Raw genomic sequence first — 12,355 nt, 5'->3', positions numbered from 1 at the left:
TCTCATTTCCGCTGGTCCTGTCAGGATTCTGGTATCCTATCTGGGCCTCATTCTTCCTCTTCTGTGTCATTCCTGGGCCAGAAACTTTGCAACCATTTTGGAAGCTGCAAGCTGGAAGTTAGACACAGACAAGTAACTTTTCAGAGCATTCTTGGGAGATAGGTACACAAATCCCATTACTAGTAAAGGGATTTGTGGGCATAACTTCCCTGCAGTGCTTTGAAAATTCATTCCATTCAGTGTATTGCAATACAGTGGGGGCAGGGGGAGGGGTGGAATAAGAGAAATCATTCCACCAAGGCAGTTTGAAAGGGATTTTTTTTAACTCCTTTATATTTAAATTTTTTAAACTCCTTTAAGACTTAAGGCACTTCCGTGAATGTTATCCCACGTGGCTTTGTTTGTATCTCTTCTTTCAGGCAGAAGGTAATTTAGGCACGACAGTGTTCCTAAAAAGGATACCATTAATCCACCGCAGTGGGCCCCCTCCTCTCTGAGAAAAGGGCACTGTATTCAAGGTCCCCAAAGGATGATAAGCAAACTGACCAAGGAAAAAGTCACCAAGCATATTGATTGCTAGCCTGCCTGACTGAGAACTGAGGTTGCCAAACAGATTTATTTTCTATTGACAATCGCGATTCCTTTCAGTTAAGTAGCAAGCTGGTCGCTGACCAAGGACAGATTTATCAGAGGACTAACCACTGCCTACAAAGGGAGGTGTCTGTTGCTGAGTGAGCCTTGACAGTATTTAGTAAGTAATTCTGTAGCCCATTGCCCTGTTCAGTCTTGACTAAGTAGCGGTTCACTTAGAGAATTAGGGGCCTAATGGCCTCTATTGAGGACTGTTGAATAAGTCAGTAGCAGGGCAGTATGGGGGTTGAGAGCTCTGACTCTGCAGTCACATGTGTCTGGATTTAACTTCCAGACTTCCTGGTTACTGGTTACTGGCTGTGTGATCTTAGGCGTGTGACTTAACCTCCTTAAGCTTCAATTTCCTTATCTAGAAGAGGTAGACTACACTACCATGTCACTGAGTGAGAATGGAAATAAATAGACTTTCACACTCTTTAGAATCTTCCGGTGTTCATCTGATCTCACTTAGATACATGGCAAAGTCTCTCCAAGGGCACCCACTCCCTACCACCCACCTTCCCCACCACCTTGCACTCTCTTCTCCCACTGACCCCACTCCAACCTCAAAGCTCCCCCAGATGTCAGCATGAATTGCTTTTTCACTCCCTTTGGGCTTTGGCTCAAATGTTACCTATCGGACACCATCCTTGACTGGTCTATATCTGAACAAAAAACTGAATTACTCACCCCCAGGCCCTGGCATCTCCAACCCTATTCATCCTCTACTTTTCATTTGTGTGTGTTTAGTTTCTATGTATCCCGCTAGAATGTACGTTCCATGAGAGCAAGGAACTCCTTCTGTCAACTTCTTTATTCCTGGAGCCTAGAACACACCTAACACACAGTAGGTGCTCCATAAATATTTGCTGAATGATAAGTAATGAATAAAATGATGCAGTTAACATAATTAGCCCAGTACCTGGTGCATTGCCAAAATAATTGTTAATTGTCAACATCGTCATGGAGCAGGCTCATCTGCATGTGTTAATTTTGACTACAGCTTACAAAAGTGCCTTTGCAGATTCCCTGTGCAAGTTCAGGGTTAGTGTTTGTGCATTTGAGCCCTGATTATTCTGCTGTGGTTCTCTCCTCTCAGCAGTGGCACTTGGGGAATTGGCTACACTTCCCACAGGAGTCCTGGCATTGTTGACTAAATTGGCTGATGCGGTTGGGGGAGGGGGGGGAGGGGCAGGGAGTCCCAGCCTACCTGGTCTCTGAAGGAGCTTTGCCATCATCTCTAAGGCCCTTGTGAATCTGACCGCATGCTGAGCTATAAGACCCAGCAGGCAAGCCTCCCTCCTCCCACTTCCTAAGCTCTGCTTGGCCTCAAGCCTTCCATTTTCAAAGGGAAAGCCCAATCTCTTCCTCCGGTTATGTATCGACAAGCCTGATCTTTAAAGATACCCCCTGCTCCTGGAGGCCTGCTCAGCAAACACAGAGCATCCGTGGCCCCCGTGTTTGCCCTCCTTGACAAGCAGGGGCTGAGCAGCTCTCTGAGAAGCGCTGCTGACATATTGATTGACTCTCTTGTCAGGTTGATCCTCTGCCAGCCAATGAACATGGAAGGTTCTAAGTGGCACCCAGCAGGACCCACACATACCCTAATTACTATTTCAGACAACCCCCATTCCATGCTGCCACTTTTCAAGGCCTACATCTCCTGTCCTTGCAGTTGCTGGGGAATTCTGTTACCTGCAACCAACCCCTCTCCCTTAATCTTCACTTGGTTACCTCTGAGTATTTCTTTTAGAGCCCATGTGGCACAAAAATAGGCAACTCCGCTAAGGAACTATCACCCTAACTCCAAGTAGGTCTGTTTATTATTCTTGCTGAAATCTGGAATCTGTGTGTGGTCTATTCATCCTGCTTTGGTTCACTTTCAGCTCTTGGTGAAAGTTTTCTCCAATTAGCCAGGGAGATACTTTCAGAGTTTGGCTGCTTATTGTGTTTTTAGTGGCTGATTTCCCAGCTGCCACCTGGATTACATGAACTTCCACTTGGAACCTTTCCCTGTTCCATCCTTGCTGACCCATGGAGCCCCACTGTTCCATCTGAGGGTCTCCCTGGAGCAGAGCCTGTCAAGTCATGATAAATTGTGCATTTTGACTGCCGACAGGGGTGAGTCACATTAGGGAGAGGACCTCCCAAACTCATTTCACTTCTGACCCTAGGATGGTCTGAACAGGACCTTTTGGGATGAGCTGCTAGAGCATTTGTGGAAAGTGAGAGAGGGGACCACCCCACTGCATCCAGGATGTCTTGTTGGAGAAAATGTAAGTTGATGATGCCAGTGTTCACACAAAGTCTTGAGACTTTCTAAGTCCAAATTAGAGTGCATCACAGCTGGATATACTATGACATAATATTTAAAGAGCTATTTTTGTGGTTGGTGGCCTTAAGTATGTAGTAGTCCTAACTTTTCCTGGCTGGGTTTTAGAAAGGATCCTGACTCAATAAATAAATAACTTTAAGGAATGCACAGAGCCCTGTTGTATACAAATGGAGTATCTTAGTTTACTTACATGGCAGCTCCCCTTATCTTCAGTTTTGCCTTCTGAGGCTCAGTTACCCGTGGTCAACCACAGTAAGCAGACCATCCTCCTTCTGACACATGGTCAGATGGTCAGCAGGAGCCTAACACTGTGGTCACAATGCCTGCATTATTCCCCTCACTTCATCTTATCACATAGACATTTTATTGTCTCACAGCATCACAAGATGAAGATACTTTGAGAAAGAGGGAGACCACGTTCACATAAATTTTATTAGAGTATATTTTTATAATTATTTTATTATTAGTCATTGTTGTAATCTCTTACTGTGCCTTATTTATAAGTTTACCTTTATCATACGCATATATGTACAGGAAAAAGCATAGTGTACATAGGGTTCAGTACTATTCTGCAGTTTAAGGCATCCACCAGGAGGGCAAGTCTTAGAACGTATGCCCCATGGAAGAGTTGGCGCTGCTGTAAGCGAACCTATCAGTTAGGGAAGTCTCAGGCATGCTGTTAAAACAAAGAACCCCAAACTCTCAGCAGTTTATAACAGTAACAGTTTATTCATTCATTCATTCTGTATTCTCCCACTCATCAGCCGTGGGTCTGAGCCATGTTATCGTTCCTCAAGACCCAAGTTGACCATGTGGCAGAAGGAAAAAAGGTATACAAAGTGTGTGCTGCCAGGTCATGTGGCCATATCTGAATTCAACAAGACAGGAGATATCACCCCTTCAGGAAGAGGTGCTGAATATGGAAAATGGTCATTCGTCAACCACAGTGAGATTATCATGAGTTTCGAGCAAAAGACCAGGTTTGCTGAGATTCCATTGCAAACCAGAATTTGTACCCAAATCACTATGAAATATGAAGCAGATAACCACTTCCACTGTTACCTTCCTCTGATTGTGAAATCCCCCAGTGATCAAACTTCATAGTCAGTAGTTTCTTTGTCTATGAAATGGGGATGGGGATAGTACCAACCAGAGATGCGAGTCATACATCTTAAGGTAATATCTGTAGAATGGCTCCTAAAGTGCTGGCCATAGAAGGGGTTCAAGGACTGGCAGCAGGTACTGATAACACTAGTAACCAAAATAGCTTCTCTTTGTAGTCTTGTCCCTATTGCTGCCAGCACTGTTGTAGTCCACCCTTCACGCCTCTCTATTACATATGTTTGATTTGTGAGAGTATAATGTCCTACAATCCAGCCCCTCATATCTAACTCCATATGTCATTATCTATTCTGGTAAACATTTATGGATGGAATGCCTTCTATATTCAAGACATTCTGCTAGATCTTCGAGGGTGTTGTGGACACTTGACCTCTCTCAAGCCCTCAGCAGCCATTATTCTACCTGTAAAGGGAAATATTTTCAGAAGGTGAAGGGAGAGATTGATGGAGACACGGATTTCTCAGCCCCAGCCATATAGCAAATCAGTAGCAGAATAAGAAACAGAGTTCTCATTAGTCAGGAAACTCATTTACTTCACAGCTCTCCTGGGTCTTCTTTATCCTAAGGACACTTTAGTCCATCCCCATAGGCCAGAAAGATACTCTCATTTTCTTACTCAAGAAAGAGAAGGAATAGCTGACCAAAAAAAAAAAAAAAAAAAAAAGTACAAACAAAAGCCTATTTCAGCATCCCTCCCAAAAAACAAAAGAAGGTGGTTATACCCCTGATATAATTCTCACTTATTTGCTTAACGTTCAGTTCAACAACAGAAAATATGCCCAAACTTGAGTTTCATTTTTTTGCCTCGCTTCTGCTGGGATGACAGAGCTTACACTCAGCAGATTTGGCTCTTCCCCTTTGCCTGTCTCCATCTCACTTTCTTATTTTCTTTTCACTTCTGGGAGTTGTCTGAGCTGTTACTTGTCTCCTCTGACCCTAACCCTTCTCACCCCATCTCTCATCTTCTTGTTTTCAGAATACTTTTCTTTTTTTTTTTTTAATAAAAAGATGCTATGTAACCCGAAACAAAAAGGGAGGGGTGAGCGTTTCTGCAAACAGAACTTAGTTTCATGAATGCCCTCCTTATGCACAAGAAGATTAGGGTATTGTCTGCTTGATGTTCTCTCGAAGTTGAAGTTGATGGTTGCAGTATGTTCCTCATCTTGGAGTGCCAAGACTGGGTTTCCAAAGAGGGGAACAGCTTTGAAAAGAGATTCACACTGATGGGGCGTTGGGCAGATTGTCATTCTTGCCTGATAGACCCACAGCTTCCTTCTCTAGATGAGAAACTCAAAGCTTTGTTAGGCCTGAGCCCAGCTGCACCTGCAGTACTGGTCTGTGTATATCTTAAAACGAAGGGAGACCCTTCATGAGGGAACCACACCTCCACTGCAGCAGCAAGCAGGCTCAAGGCAAGTCCCAAGACCCAAGAGCGGCATTTAAAAAAAAAAAAAAAAGGGAATCATTTTAAAATAGATAATTCCTTGGCTCCCTTTCACCTGGTAATTACAAATCAGAAGCTATCGTTATCTCGAAGCAGCCACGATTAGTTCTCATTTCCTGACCTCTGTACAGTGAAAATATGTCATTATTTGAGGCAATAGAATCCGGTCTCTTCAAGTGAGTGACCTACATATAACGGATAAACTGCAGGAGAAAATTAGGTGTTACCTTGACAGAAAGTGTATAGTAAATGTCACTTATTCTTATTAGTATTTATCATCTCAAAGAGTTGCCTTACACTTCAAAGTAATGTATAGGGGGAAAAAAAACATGGCTCTGAAATGGGGAAGTGTGCAAAAAAATAAAATTAAATTAAAAAGCAGATATACACACAGGGACACCTTGGCACATTAATCTGCGGCCATCAATCTGAGCTGTATTGTTTGAAGATAGGTTTTTAACCTTAATAGAATGCAGCCTGACTTTAAGTGGTGGTAGGCATGCAGAATTAATTGCCGTGTGAACAATTTCCTAAGCATTGTTAATTGCGTTTCCTGTGGTTAATTGTTTCTCCCATCCCACATCATGCCCTGAACCTTTCCCTGTCAACAGCCCTTTCGCTCCTGCAGCGCTGGAACCCTAGCAACAGCATCAACCTATGTCCGGTTGAAATGCCAGACAGACACATTGTGGTTATTGTTTGGGCAGTATGCAGGGGAGTGTACTCCTTATTTATCTGCAAATGAAGCATTTCTTAGATGGGGACTTTGAAAGAATACAGGTGTTTGGGATTTGCCTTTCATTCCACGTAGCAAAAACAACTCCCCCAGAACCATGGAAGATGGGGTGATTTGAGCTTGAGAAACCACCCGGGAAGTGGTGAGCTGGCACAGGGTGACAAGAAAGACAGGAGGGAAGGAAGGAAGTTTGTGTTGAAGGTTTGCAGTACACGTGGAAATAAAGCAAGAGTCCTACAAACACGTTTGTCTCATTAGCAAAGATAGCACGTTGGCACTCAGGCTCCCTCTGTCCCCGTGGGAAAGCGTGGGTGCGGGTGCAGGGTGTGAGAGGGAATCATCACAGTATTTTTGTGAAAGGACCCCATTCTACAACCACCCCTGAGCTTTTTCTACAGTGGGCTGAAAGGTACCCACTTAGCAGGAAGAGAGGTGGAAAGGAAAGGCAGTTTGAGAGCTTGAACTAGAATGGTGAGCTTACAGGGGCCAGCCCAGCTGTGGGCAATACTTGCTGCATTGCTGTTTTAGTGCAACTACAGTCTCAGCAGCAGACCATCCCATCTGGGGAGCCTTGTTTCGACACTGACTGTTTTGAGTAGTTTGGGGGAAATTATCCTTGTCAACGCCCTTGGACCCTCAGTCTAAAAACAGCTGCATCCACAGTGTGGGAGAGGTTGGATGTGATGGAGCAGTATTCTTTACAGCGATTCCAGAGGGACATTTTCTCCTCCATGGTAGAGAGGCCTGAACTCTGATTCCCCCTCCTCTTCTCCCCACCTTGGCGATCCTCTCACCAAAGGTGGTGAACAGCAGCACAGGGAGAGGAGACCTAATCACCCGGATCTCCTCCCTTTCTGTATTTAGCTAATCCCTGAGGTCTGGGGTAAGCTGGGGTTTTTTTTTTGTTGATGTTGTTTTTGGGTTTTTTTGTTTTTTGAAGTGCAGCTTCCTTAAAAGGCAATTGCTTGGAAGAGGCACCTGGCCCTCCCCCCTGACATTTGCATTGCTGAATTATCTATTCATATTTTCATTACTTTGTCTCTCCTGCAGCAATGCATCTGCTCGGACTCAATTGGCAACTGCAGCCGGCAGATGGACACACCTTTAACAATGGGATAAGGACCGGCCTACCAGGAAGCGATGATGTGGCAACAATGCCATCTGGAGGCAAAGGTGAGGTTACAGCTGCTGCTTGCCCTCTTGAGGTCACAGGGAAATTCAGAGCTCCCGCCAACCGGTTTAGGTTTTCTAATCCAAATCTTGGAAGGTACACAAAAAGGAAAAGAAATTGGGGGTGGGGGGGTGCAAAACCATTGCCTTTCGTAGGTGCCCCTGTTAAAAGCTGTTTGCTGTTCCTGTCTGTTAGCTGCGTTTGGCTGGAGCCACTGAGAGTTGGCACCCTGCCTTCCCAGACCAATGTGCATACCTCTGCTATCTGGAGCCACTTGAAAGCCTCCCAAGGCCCGAGCAGAAGCAGCAGCAACAGCAGCAGCTGGAGAGGCAGCAGCAGCAGCAGGAGAAAGTCCTGCCTAATCAAGAAAGCCGAGAGCAGCAGGCTGCGCGTGCCGCTAGACCAGAGCCCACTCCCCAGAGGAGAGAGGCAGCCTCCCCAGGGAGGAAGGGCTGCCTGGCAGGAAAGAGAAAGATTCTGAGCTGTTCTGCTTTGGGAGAGAATAGAACAGAGTTTTGACAACTCAGGGAACAAAGCTTCTCTCCTCAGAACAGTAAAGGGGACAATGGAGATGTTTATTGAAGCAATCAGGCAACTGTATTCTTGCAGGAAAAAAAAATAGGTGCTAACAAGGTGCTAAGAAGGAAGAGAAAAAACAGGACTGTGAGGAGGTAGAGACAGGGGGCAATTAAAAAAAAAAAAACAACAGCAGCCGATGGCAGACTGTGGGGTGTGCTTGAGTCAGGATGGAAATCACAAACAGGAGAGATGGTGTGGAAGGGCTTCTCCAAACACAGACTCTTCCACTCTGCCTCCTAGCACATCAGAACAGTTTACCTAGCACAGTTTACCCCCATGTTTCTTAAAATACCCCGCAGAGATATTTCAGAGACAAGAAAGGAAATAACGTTTACTGGACACCTGGTGTGCACCAAGCTAAGCATTGCCTAGTTTCAACAGCTCTAAAAGGAAGGGTATCATCTCAGGGAAACCAAGCCCAGGGTGTTTTGGAAACTTTCCCCAATCAAACACGTAGGCAGGTACAGACTTAAACTCAAGTCTGTGCTCTGTGCATCTTTGGGCAAGTTGTTGGGGTATTCCTCAGCACCATCATTTCCCACAGAGAAGATTCCAGAATTCATCTTCCCTTAGAGATGCACGTTAGTCATACTGAGATGTTAATGTTGCTTAAATTATTCTCCCTGGAGTTGTCCTAATGGCATTGAGTGTAACTTTTTTGTCTTTCTTTGTATCCCATCTTCAAGAATCGCTCTACTCATCCATCCTAATCATAACACTAAATTACCTTTAAGTAAGCATGAAAAAGTTTTATCTGAGGATGAAATTATATGCTTTCCATTAGCAGGTAACTAAAACTAGATCTAAAAATGGAAAGTATATCTTGCCTTAACGGATCATGTTCTGCCTTAACTGACCAAAAAGCCTGAAGCCAGATTTGTTGGTCTCTGATGTGTAGTCCATTCCCTCCAGTGTTTGACACCATCCACAGCTCCTGTTTCCTTTATGAAGGTGTTTCTCTGTGGGGCATTTTTGGCCCCCAGGGGACATTGGGCAAGTGTCTGAAGACTTCTTTTTTGTCACAGAGGAGTTGCAACTGGCATTTAGCAGAGAGAGGCTGAGATGCCGTTAAGTAAAAGGACAGCCCCTACAGCGAAGAATGATCCTGCCCAAGAGGTCCATGGTGCTGCTCTTGGAGAAACGCTTTAGGGGGTCTCTGCTGCTTCTGATCCCTAAGCTCCCTTTAATCTACAAGTCAGCAGCACCCTGCCCCTTGAGAAGAATGCAGAACACACATTTGAAAGTGAATATGCATATTCGCTCATGGGGCACAGGTATATATTTGGTATGTATACATTCTGAAGTTACATGCAAATGCTTCTTAAATAGCATCCTTTACCGAAGAGACTCACAGATTGGCACTAACTTCCATAAGTTAAGGTCAGCCACTCTGCGCATTTGTGATTAAGTTTTGTTTCCAACTCCCACCCCCACTTGAACATCCCATATCAGCAGCACTGAAGATTCCCTGAAGAGAACAAGTCCTAACTAAGAGTCCAGTGTCTCTCAATTAAATGAAGAAACACTTTCCACAGTGCCTTTGGAAAGACCAGAATTATCCCCCTCAGATGCAACATGCTTTTTTAAGTCCTGTAACATCACCAGTTATTTTCCAAATGAGTTTACAAGATAGTAAAATGGTTGCCAAATTGTTGTCCAATGAATTCTGTCAATAGGACTCTTATGAAAAAGTGTGAGAATTTAAAATAAAGTTGAACGAAAACTGGGAACATCTCCTTTCTGAACACCAAAGAGTACTCTTCTTATGACCAAAGACAGCAGATCTCTCAAGCTGTTGTAAAGTTTGGTCTAAAAAAATAACTAGAAAGATTTTGGCTTTCTCACAGCCACCTATGTCTTTTTGAAAAAGTGAACCTCAGGTTTCAATTTCTTTACCTAGTGACCTCCCTCCTCCCCACTCCCCAATTCTATACATTTAGATAACCTGAATCAATTCCCATCGACTAGTTTTCCAGTGTTTCAAAGAGACAATCAAGATATATTGGCAATAAGTTAATTAAATAACACCCCCTCCATTTTTTTTGTGGTATACGATAATCCTTCACTCTGATAATGTTTTAATCAAGATACACCACACATTGCCAGGGAGGTTAATCTTATTAAGCAATTACTGGGTAAGTATCCAGCAGAAGCAAATTAAAATGTAAGCAAAACAAGGGTATGTGAGTTCCATCTAAGATGGCACATCGATAGAGATTTCATTACTTGGTCTTTAGGAGTGTTTACATTGCTCAGATTTGGAAAGGACTCTAATAGACAGGGCAGCCTACACTCTCTGATATGTTAGTGGAAACAAAGCACTTGATTAATTAGTTAGGAGAGTATGTTCTTTGGGCTTTGTCTTCCCTTTTCCATTTGTTGTTGTTCATGGTTTATTTTTTCTCCATTCTCTCTTTCAATTAAACCTTCATGTGGTTGGTTTGGTTGTTGGGTTTCACATCAAGAAAAGGGAGCCCACAGACTGCCAGAATCACTCACCATCTCGAGTGTATTTCTATGTTAAAAGGAATGAACTCATACATCTTCATTACAAGAGCACAGAGCACTTTTTCTATAGATCTGGGATTAGATAAGCCTTGAGAACGAAGATTCAATACAGTGTTCTGACCTGGTCAGATAACATAAGGGAATCCAGTTTGATTGGCTAGGCCCAGAGGCAAAGAATACAAGAGCTTTTAAAGGGCACATCACATGTAGCCAATTTGTGCACTGATCTTAAGAAAGAATAAACTCCCAAGTAGAATTTCATGGATCATTCTCAAAACCTATCACTCATTTTAAAGTCAAGGTGTCCTCTATATCAGAGGTCAGCAAATAACATCTCATGAACCAAATCAGGCCAGCCATGTGTTTTTGCAAATAAAGTTTTATTGGAGCACAGCCATATTCATTCATTGCCTATGGCTGCTTTTGCACTACAACAATGGAGCTTAGATGCAACAGAGATGAGATGGCCCACTAAAGCATAAAATATTTGTTACCTGACCCATTATGGAAGTTTGCCTACTACTCTGTATCATTTGAAAACTTATGTCTGCTCTCTTTGGACTGTTCTGCAACTATAAATTATAGGAGATGAGGCAGAAGAGACCAAACTCCCAATAGATGAGCCTTTCCGTCTTGACCAAGGGTTGGGCATATTTTGGGTAACATTGCATCGACAGATTCTGTGTAACATATGACTCTAGAGTTGGTCCAGCTGGTTACAACTGTCAGCTCCATCACTTAGCTGCTTGAACATAAGCAGGTCATTTGTCCTCCCTCAGCCACCAATTCCTCATCCGTAAAATGGAACTCCTCACACTTGGCATCCAGTATAAAGGAGACAGTGCTTGTAAAACATGGTGTGTGGCATCAGGCAGTTAATAAGAGATCCGGGAATATTAGTTGTCACTGACATCATCATGCGATCTCTCAGTTACTCCATTTAACAAGCATCCACGGGCTGACACTTCTTATGAGGTATTGTAGTTTCCAAAGGTGAAGGCTGCCTTCAGAATGTCAAGATAGAGAGTCGTTCTGCTTCATCTTTTCCCTTTGCCTTCTAAGAATTAGAACCAACCCAGATGTGGAGACTTCTTCCCAAACATTTGCTTGATGAGGTCAGTGGGAAGCAAGACTTCCCATTCATAAGGGCCAATGTGCGAAACAAGCTGGCCCGTTCCCCACAGCATTATTTGTCTCACTGCAGCTTGAGTTCCATCACTGCCAGACTGTCTGTTTTAAGCCCCACCATTCTCGGTTTATAACTCAGCTGTAAACATTTATTTGTGCCTGGAGCACATTTCTTTCCTACCCTTTGAAAAAAAAATCAGAATTTCCAGATGGTATGCAAGTTGGAAAAAAATGGCAAAGACTGTTATTCTGTTTAGAAACATGTTTTTCTACACTTGCCCTTTCAGCAAAAACTTCATAATGATTTTTACTAGTTGGCTTAATGCATGGTACTAGGAGCCAGATTAGCAGGGAGGTTGGTAATTCTTCCTCTGGCTCTTGTCAGCCTCTCAATGAACACAGCCCAGGGTTTCAAAATGATCACTTCTCTACATGGGGCTTTTTCAAAGTCAGTGAAGTTCCCAGAAGGGCAAGGGGTGGTTATGTTTGAGCCAACCATTACAATACTGCACGTCTACTGGCAAATATACCAATAGCCTACATACCAATGTAACAACTCCTCTCAGTTTGGAGGCCATCTTATTCTCCCTTTGTTACATGTGAGTACTGCTTACGTGCTTCATATTGCTGATTTTAGCTTCTGATTGCTACCCACAACCCCGTTCTAAGTTGTATAATTTCTGTTGTACCTGACATCATTGT

General features: G+C 43.6%; 1 protein-coding gene and 1 long non-coding RNA gene across 20 annotated transcripts in view; one reads left to right on the top strand and one right to left on the bottom strand.

Moving 5' to 3' along the window:
- The window catches only part of LOC109503242, a 28,249-nt gene extending 24,986 nt beyond the window's left edge, over positions 1-3,263 (bottom strand). For 2 of the 3 annotated variants that reach the window (XR_002162112.2, XR_006587154.1), the window contains exon 1: positions 3,156-3,228. This is a non-coding gene — a long non-coding RNA (uncharacterized LOC109503242). Of the gene's footprint in view, positions 1-3,155 lie in introns of all 3 variants that reach the window. The other variant, XR_002162111.2, reaches the window with a different exon arrangement.
- Positions 1-12,355, top strand: part of TENM2 (teneurin transmembrane protein 2) — a 2,391,334-nt gene that overhangs the window by 2,163,683 nt on the left and 215,296 nt on the right. For all 17 annotated transcript variants that reach the window (XM_045040340.1, XM_045040320.1, XM_045040321.1 and 14 more), the window contains one exon: positions 7,318-7,440. In XM_045040340.1, the coding sequence (XP_044896275.1) occupies positions 7,318-7,440 (123 nt within the window). The remainder of the gene's footprint in view (positions 1-7,317; positions 7,441-12,355) is intronic.

The sequence above is a fragment of the Felis catus genome, chromosome A1 (assembly GCF_018350175.1).
Source record: "Felis catus isolate Fca126 chromosome A1, F.catus_Fca126_mat1.0, whole genome shotgun sequence".
NCBI classification, from domain to species: domain Eukaryota; kingdom Metazoa; phylum Chordata; class Mammalia; order Carnivora; family Felidae; genus Felis; species Felis catus.
This window is presented reverse-complemented; position numbering and strand designations above follow the sequence as displayed.